The sequence below is a fragment of the Trachinotus anak genome, unplaced genomic scaffold (assembly GCF_046630095.1).
Source record: "Trachinotus anak isolate AG129_WGS33_773 ecotype Australia unplaced genomic scaffold, CSIRO_AGI_Tana_v1 ptg000032l, whole genome shotgun sequence".
Classification (NCBI taxonomy): domain Eukaryota; kingdom Metazoa; phylum Chordata; class Actinopteri; order Carangiformes; family Carangidae; genus Trachinotus; species Trachinotus anak.
This window is the reverse complement of record NW_027273883.1, coordinates 9,706,392-9,714,736: the sequence shown is the minus strand read 5'-3', so window position 1 is coordinate 9,714,736 and position 8,345 is coordinate 9,706,392. Positions and strand designations below refer to the sequence as shown.

The 8,345-nt window shown below is 40.3% G+C and overlaps 2 protein-coding genes across 2 annotated transcripts; one reads left to right on the top strand and one right to left on the bottom strand.

Annotated features, from left to right (window-relative positions):
• The first annotated feature begins 1,196 nt into the window (after window positions 1-1,196).
• Window positions 1,197-2,830, top strand: LOC139613038 (trypsin-1). Its single transcript, XM_071469330.1, has 6 exons — window positions 1,197-1,349; window positions 1,598-1,748; window positions 1,876-2,126; window positions 2,210-2,346; window positions 2,462-2,563; window positions 2,680-2,830. The coding sequence occupies exons 1-6, from the start codon at window positions 1,310-1,312 to the stop codon at window positions 2,725-2,727; spliced, it is 729 nt and encodes a 242-aa protein (XP_071325431.1). The 5' UTR covers window positions 1,197-1,309; the 3' UTR covers window positions 2,728-2,830.
• Window positions 2,831-5,326: 2,496 nt separating this feature from the next.
• On the bottom strand, window positions 5,327-7,728 carry LOC139613035 (trypsin-2-like). The gene is made up of 5 exons (XM_071469326.1): window positions 7,573-7,728; window positions 7,317-7,470; window positions 6,966-7,225; window positions 5,834-5,970; window positions 5,327-5,700 (listed from the first exon to the last, which is right to left on the bottom strand). The coding sequence occupies exons 1-5, from the start codon at window positions 7,613-7,615 to the stop codon at window positions 5,548-5,550; spliced, it is 747 nt and encodes a 248-aa protein (XP_071325427.1). The 5' UTR covers window positions 7,616-7,728; the 3' UTR covers window positions 5,327-5,547.
• Between the last annotated feature and the right edge of the window lie 617 nt (window positions 7,729-8,345).

Below are 8,345 nucleotides of genomic sequence, written 5' to 3'. Positions count from 1 at the left end.
ACTGACATTATTCTAGATTTTATCCAGCATTTCTTTTTTGGGTTACTTCTCAAAACATAGTTGTATTGTGGCATTCTATATTTTCTATAATATTTACTCATTTTGTTTTGTTGCCCAGCATTTTAACCACTTTTGTTTTCATATAACATATTAAAGTGCTTTCTGCCAGTGGTGTAATGTAACAAAATACATTTACATACTTTATATTTCTATCACAACAGAGTGGGCCACTCTGTAGAGTGAGTACTTTAACCTTCTAATAATAATAACTGAATCATATTTTGTTGGTAATACTTTGGTATTTTTCCACAAGCAGGACTTTTGCTTGTAACGTAGAGTATTTTGAAATTGTGCTATTGCTATTATTACTTCAGTAACCTTTTTCCACCATTGCTCACTACTTGTTGAAAGTGCCTTGTAAAACATATTGCAAAGCTAATGATTTGTTTCTCAAGGCAGCGTCAGCCCCTCATATCTGAATTTAGTTTTCAGGTAAAAGCTGCTGAGAAACACACAGCTGTGAGGCACTGTGTTCATACACATCTAATAACAGAGGTGTCTTGTGTTCCTGTGCAATCTGATCAGTAAAAAAACGTGAGCCAACTTTCATCTAATAGGTGGAGGATTCACACTTTTCCCAAAACAAGAGACTAATAAGAGACTAATTAAAGCTGGTGAATAAATGAAGTGGATTTAAAAAAAGCACAATGCCTGTAGCTCAAAATCACACATAAGCACAATGTACTTTTTCTAAAGTGTGAACTGTCAAGATGCAATCCATCTAAGATGAGTAAAGTAATTAATTTAGTTGTGAGTTTTGACTGAATAAAACAAGTGTCACGTTGCCATAAAGAAACACATTATAATGATGCAGAAATCTAGTTAGAGAAAATTTAATATTTTCATGGCAGTACTAAAAACAGAGAGTGATTCCTTAACAAAAGACAGGCTCAAACTAATACATTGTTCAGATGACCTATATCCTGGAAAGATTCTTTTTTATTTTTAATGAAAATGCCCATGGATAAGTTAACTAACTTAATGATACATGATCAGAAGGAGAACTATTCATATATTTGTTTGTGATTTTCCAAATTTTACTGATGAGAAAGCTGTCCTTACTCCTAAAATGAAAAATGTTTGTTTTATGTAATTCTGGAAATGAATCACTTAATCCCAACATCCCGCTGCAGAGACTGGTTCCTCACGGACCAATGAGGATGGCCAGAGAGCAGGGCAGCTCTCCTGACTGTGAATATAAACCAGGGCTCCAGGTGAAGTCTCTCATCTACAGGATCACACAGCAACCATGAGGTCTCTGGTCTTCGTTCTGCTCATCGGAGCTGCTTGTGAGTGTGAAGTTTAATCCGAGCAGATTGCTTTGCTTCCTGCTAGCAGTCTCTTGGTCTTTATCCCAGACTAGAGCTTTACCCATGTCCTGGCAGCAACTTAATTATGTTCCAGTACTCAAATGTATAATGCACAACTTTGGGGTTTGAAAATAAAGAACAAGTTGATTTTACATACAAATGCATTTCATTGTTGCTGGTAAAGAGTAGAAGGAAACAACTAACTTGTTTCCAACGCATGTTTTCAGTTGCCACGGAGGACGACAAGATCGTCGGAGGGTATGAGTGCACCCCCCACTCTCAGCCCCATCAGGTGTCTCTGAACTCTGGCTACCACTTCTGTGGAGGCTCCCTGGTCAACAAGGACTGGGTTGTGTCTGCTGCTCACTGCTACAAGTCGTAAGTACAGTCCTCTTGTTTCTTGTTTTCCATGATTAAACGTCTCATTTATCTTCCTGAGGGGTGAACAGATCAATATTTGATGGTGTGCTTTAGCTTAATCCCCTGTCTGTCTTTTTTTTCCCAGCCGTGTGGAGGTGCGTCTGGGCGAGCACAACATCAGGGTCACTGAGGGAACTGAGCAGTTCATCAGCTCCTCCCGTGTCATCCGCCACCCCAACTACAGCTCCTACAACATCGACAATGACGTCATGCTGATCAAGCTGAGCAAGTCCGCCACCCTCAACCAGTATGTGCAGCCTGTGGCTCTGCCCACCAGCTGTGCCCCCGCTGGCACCATGTGCAAAGTCTCTGGCTGGGGCAACACCATGAGCTCCAGTGAGTAATTACTCCTGCATTGTGTCCTCAACATGGAGATTTATCTTTACTCCAGTTTCCTTAAATCTGTTTTTGTTCTCCAGCCGCTGACAGGAACAAGCTGCAGTGCCTGAACATCCCCATCCTGTCCGACAGGGACTGTGACAACTCCTACCCCGGCATGATCACTGATGCCATGTTCTGCGCTGGATACCTGGAGGGCGGCAAGGACTCTTGCCAGGTGTGTAATTCAATCTTCAGGCAGATATGCACCAACTACTGTATGAAAGACTTGGTACGACTTGTTGAGTTTGATTGAACCTGTTTGACTAATTTTACACTCTTTTCTCTCTCAGGGTGACTCCGGTGGCCCCGTTGTGTGCAACGGTGAGCTGCAGGGTGTTGTGTCCTGGGGCTACGGATGTGCTGAGAGGGACCACCCCGGTGTCTACGCCAAGGTAACGTTGAAAGATATTTAATCAACACACTGTGTCCAGTTTAGCTTTACTTAGGCTGTCTGAACTGCAGTCACACACTGATCAGCTGATCTAACTCTAGTCTTTTTCACTCTTAGGTCTGCATCTTCAACGAATGGCTGGAGAACACCATGGCCAGCTACTAAGTGATCCAACCAAACAAGTTCAGTCCAGCAGCTCAACATCTTTTGCTGTTTATGTTCCATCTTTTGTACTGAACAATATAACAAATAAACAATTTAAACCAAATTCTTTGAAACTATTTTGATGTGCAATGATTTTCAAAAAGCAGATACTTAAGTATTCTTCAGCAAATGTAGTTGTTTATTATAAGCTTGTTAAAATTTCATTATCACCCAGCTCTACTAAAGAAGACTCAAACACATACTGACATTAGAAATGACTCCTTTGAAACAATAAAATACTTTCAATAGTGGCAAAGTTATAAACATAGAGGGAATTTACTCGTCATTATCTGGTGTTCTTAAATATCCTAACACACTGCATCTTTCCTTAATTATTGGCAATTACTATGTAACTCTACAATAATGATAACATAATTTTTAAATGTTTGTTGTAGGGCAATGTAACTTACCTTGGACCATTACTAGCATCCACAGTTGATATGGAAAACCTGATTTCTATATGTTTTATATATTTCTATAAACTAACATTTTATTTAAGAAATGATGATTCAGTTTGAATCTTTCTTTGATCCTTTTAAGATCCTGGGCCAAGTTTGAGGTTTGTGGCAAATGCTGCTCTAATTGCTGCAACATGTTCAAAACAACCCTACCTCCTATAATATGTTTATTTACTATTAATGTACCTTCCACAGCAGCATTTAATGAGTTTTTTATCAGTTTCACTCAGATTAAGATTTTCTTTTAACCCCTCTTTACCAGCATTGAATGGATCTGTCATGTAGCCTGAGGTTCCTGTGGACTTTCCTCTACATTATATACACCTTGAAGTCTCATAACTCATTAGAAGATGGATGTCTGCTGTGGTTGTTGCCAATTAATAATTCAATTTCATTTCCCTTAATTTGAATTATGAATAAATTAATTATAAATGCATATGCAAAATATTCTTTAAAGGGGTACTTTAAATTTTACATTTTGTCATTCGTTTTCTAATCTGTCTTGCTGTCATATTCCATTTCATCATCTCCTCTCTTTCTGTATCTTGTGTGTCACAGAGATAATGATGACAAGAGAGGGGCTGTGTTCCCGTACAGAGCAGCAGGTGCTTTGCAATCTTCTGTCTGTGGAGAGCAGATGGGAGATATTTCTGTGTAAGTGTCCAGCGATTGATTTCAGGCAGTCTATTGCCTGCTGCAAAAGTGTCAAACAAGATATGTGCCATCATTTCAGCAGAACTGACTTTCTGAGGGCCGATTCTCGACCAGCAGCTTCAACTAACCTTTCATGGACAAGAAAACAAGGCAGTTGTGGTGAGCGTGACATTTCTTTTCTTGTTGAGAACTGAAAGTAATTGCAGTGTTTTTGAGCATCATAATATCCGTGACATTGTGACAGCAGCCTGACAGCCACAAGGCATGTTTTCGTTTTCCTCTGAATGGCACTGTCAGGTGATCAGTCAAAAAATGTGACAGACTTCGAGCTTGTATTGCATCAGCTCCCTGGTTTTTCATTCTCACACAGATGAGCACCAACGTTTTTAGGAACATTGCGGAATTAATCCCTTAAAACATCAAACAATATGTCTGTTTCAGATTGGATATTGCTCTGAACTGAGACAGGATTTAAGGAGTCCTTGCTTGAACTGAACCATGATGAGGGGGGAGCATCTACTGGCGTGCAAGGCCTGTGAGCCAACAATGCACCAACATCCCACAAATCCAAAAATTAGGATTTGCTACCTTCCAGTCATTAAATCATTTTTGTTCATATCTAATATCTACCTAAATTATCTTGTACCTTTAGAACACACTAGAAATCTTGTCAAAAATCTAATGGATTTACTGAAAAAAACATTGTGATGGAAAGTATGAAGGAGGAGAGAGTCTGTCATCTTCAGCTACTAAATTTTCAAACCACAAAACACATGACAGGTTACAAAGACCATTCTCCACATTAGAAAAGAATAAATTGTGGTACTTTTTGTGGAATTTTTCTTTTTGTTAAAAGACTCGAGACCAACTTCTCACTTCTGAATAGAGCACATTGGACAAGTTTCAGTGTAAGTGTGACTCCATTTGAAACTCTTGAAGGGTTCTGACATTGATAAATGGGGAGTTGCGACTTCTGTGCCCTTTCTTTCCACATGTCTTGGGCACTCAGGTTTCAGGAGACAGAAAATCAAAATGAGGGCAATGTCCATGTGCTCCAACAAAACTAAAAGACAGACACACCCCGACCGACACTTTTCATGCAGCATTTGAATACTGAACACCAGTGCTGTGCATGCATGAACTGATTAAAGTCTGTGTCCGTTTGTTTCTTATTTTCATGGAAATTCCTGTGGAGTGATTGTTGTGGGTCACAGGAAAAACTAACTCACACACAGTATTTTGCATTTGCTCAGGAACTGATCCCATTCTGTGTGTTTTTTTTAATTTTTATATAGTGCACTGACATTAGCTGTTATTGTTTGACTGTGGTTTATATGTGCTTCGGTGTAACTTCACCACTCATTTGAAATAGAGTATTCAAGAATTCTTACAGTAAAATACTTGCCCAAGAGCAGCAACAGTTTTGTCAAAAATCATAAACACACTGATGCATCACAAAATGGAAGATTTTATTGACTGTGCCTTTACTAAACACATCTCCTTTTCTCTCTCTTTCTCATGGTTTCTCCTTGTGGCTCTCTCTCAGCTGCTCCCCTGCTGCTTTTCTCTCTGACACTACCCACCACCACCTTCTGTCCCTGTCTCCTTCAATTTCAATCTCTCTCTGGTTTTCCCTCTCTCATGTAGCTCTGTGACGGGAGATCACAGCCTAGCTGTATCTGGACAGAATATCGTTGATCCAGGGCATCAGAGAGCAGACTTTGGTGTAGACGCCGGGGTAGTTAGGCTGAGCGCAGCCCTGACCCCAAGAGACAATACCCTGCAGCTCGCCGTTACACACCAGAGGACCACCAGAGTCACCCTGAGCAGGGGAGAGGAAGAAAAGGGAGTTTACTCCTTCCATCATCTCAACATCACACTCAATAAATTTTTACTCTACATATTCACAGATCACCAAGCCTTATTTAATGTGCTGTGTAAATGTATGAAGGTACCTGACAAGCATCCTTGCCTCCCTCCAGGTATCCAGCGCACACCATGCGGTCAGTGATCTTGCCAGGGTAGGAGGCGTCACAGTCCTTGTTAGACAGAATGGGGACTTCCACACACTGGAGGTGAAATGGGTTGAACACTGCAGATAAGAGCAAGAGATAACGATAAAGATAAATAGTTGAGTCAGTATTTTTACCTAAGGTGAGCAACGTCACCACAGAATATGGCTAGCTCCAAAATGTCAACTTTTAAGGAGGTTGATTTCAGTATGGCAGCCATTATATGTTTATCAAATTAAATAGGTGCAGTATTGGTTTTTAAAAGGGTTTCAGAAGTGTCTTTGTGGAAATTCATTTATCCAACAAACATGAGCTTTCAAGTCTTCTCCAGACATTTTTAAGATTAATACTTAAAAATACTTTGCTGTGAACTATAATTTGTGTTTAATATGGTTTTTCCACACAAAACAGCTGAGTTATCCTATTAAAAATTCATAAAATTACATTTACCCCTTCTCCCTCCTGGAAAAACACATAATCTATGAATATGCACATTTTTTTCATTTCATCTCCATCTCCACTGAAAAACCCATTCTCAGTCTATTTGCACTTGAGGCTTTCATGTTTCCACATCACACTTATATAAGTTTATTTCTTATTGGACCAATGAGTGGCTCCAAAATAGTTGGGATGTCACAAAACTGGGCTCTCACTGACGCTCAGGTTTAAGGTGAGCACAGAGAAACTTTCCTCCTTTAGCAGGCAAACGTGGAAAGACGCTTCTAGTTTCAAAATGTGCATAATTCTGCAAACAGCAGGTTGTAGAGTAGAAGGGGGCTTCTACAAATAAGCTTCCCCTTCAAAGAATAGACTGAAAATACTGTATAAATGATTGAGTATTGCATCCATGGTTTCTGCTAAACTTATATTTCAGTGCTCTTTGCACAATCTTAAGCCACAGCGATATCAACACATCCTTGTATGGTGATCATATGGTGTTTGCCGTGTGCAATAGCACCTCCACTCTTTCTCTTAAAGGTTATCTCAACAACAAAGCATCAGGACACAACAGAATCACAGCTGGATGAATATTCTGGTATAATGGGTGAAAGGTTTTCATGACTCTCAATGTCACCTTCATCGGAGTAGATGTTCCCCCATCCGGACACCGTGCACATGTCCCCAGGTGTGGGGCAGGCTTTGGGCAGGGAGACAGGCTTGACGTATTGGTTGACAGTGACGGGGTGTGCCAACTTCATCAGCATGATGTCATAGTCCAGGGTCTGGTAGTCGTAACTCTGGTGCCAGTAGATGGCATCCACAGACATGTACTGCTCGGTGCCCTCATGCATCCAGATGTGGTTGTCACCCAAGACTACAATCTGGGAATAGGGGCTGAAGTAGAGGCAAAGAAGAAAATGATTGTAATTATGTTGTTCATAAATGTTCACACAGAAGCTCATGAGTATTTGAATGTAATACAAACTTTTGCCAGCAGTGAGCAGCAGAGGCGATCCACTGGTCGTTGATGAGGGAGCCGCCGCAGAAATGGTAGCCGATGTTTAGAGACACCTGCCAGGGTTGGGAGTGGGCTTCGCACTGGTAGCCACCTACAATCCTGTCATCCGTAGGGGCTGCAGCTGTGGTGTTAAGGAAATATAAAAATGCTTTATATTTATCAGAATTATAATACTTACTTTTTTTTTTCTAAAACCTTTGTACATACTCCAGATGTGCTTTACCTGCAGCGCCAAGGAGTGCGAGAACAATCAGGCCAATCATCATGTGGCTGACTCGAGCCTTCCTACGACCACACTGGACGTGAATGATCTGTCACTCACTGCATTTATACCTTAACCCCTCTATGTCTTTCTATGCACCTCCCTCCCCCCTTCCCTTAGCCTCTCCTTGCCTCCATTCCTCCACCCAGTTCTTCCCACCCACCTTTGAATCTGTTCACCCCTCCTGCCTCTATCCCTGCCCTGAAAAATAGTCTAAAATAGTCTTATCTTTTCATGTGCCACGTTCATCCTGTTAGTTAATAAACAAGCAGCAGCTAACATATTTCTTGCCTTGAGGAGTGTTTTGTTCACAGAAGGTCATTTTGTAGATTTTCAGCAGCTTCCACCAAATAAATGTGTGTCTCTCTTTTTTTTGTTTAAATTTTTATTTGTGACATGTGCAAGTCCGTTTTTTGCAAACACCATAATGAATTATTGCAGCAACCAGCTGTACTGTATCACTTCTTATAGGTATAATACAATATAACATAATAATTTGAACTACACATATTAGAGCATAAAGGCTTGTGACTGCTGTCTGACATGGAAAAAGAAAAAAAAACCAGCACACAGCTTGTTAGTTAACTTTGCTGTTTCTAAGACACCAGATGAGTTCTTTCTCACCTCCTTTGGCTTTTTCTCAAGGGCAACTAAAAGTGGAGCTGTACAACAACACACTTATCTTTTTCTTTTTAATATCGGTTCAGCCTAAATTAAGGTTGTGTAACTGTTTT

Excerpts from the sequence above, each read along its gene's own strand:
- LOC139613038 (XM_071469330.1), top strand. The coding sequence starts at position 1,310 with ATGAGGTCTCTGGTCTTCGTTCTGCTCATCGGAGCTGCTT. Across the intron at positions 1,350-1,597 it reads TCTGCTCATCGGAGCTGCTT|TTGCCACGGAGGACGACAAG; the intron begins GTGAGTGTGAAG and ends GCATGTTTTCAG. Across the intron at positions 2,127-2,209 it reads GGGCAACACCATGAGCTCCA|CCGCTGACAGGAACAAGCTG; the intron begins GTGAGTAATTAC and ends TTTGTTCTCCAG.
- LOC139613035 (XM_071469326.1), bottom strand. The coding sequence starts at position 7,615 with ATGATGATTGGCCTGATTGTTCTCGCACTCCTTGGCGCTGCAG. Across the intron at positions 7,226-7,316 it reads GCTGCTCACTGCTGGCAAAA|CCCCTATTCCCAGATTGTAG; the intron begins GTTTGTATTACA and ends CCTCTACTTCAG. Across the intron at positions 5,701-5,833 it reads GAGGCAAGGATGCTTGTCAG|GGTGACTCTGGTGGTCCTCT; the intron begins GTACCTTCATAC and ends TCCCCTGCTCAG.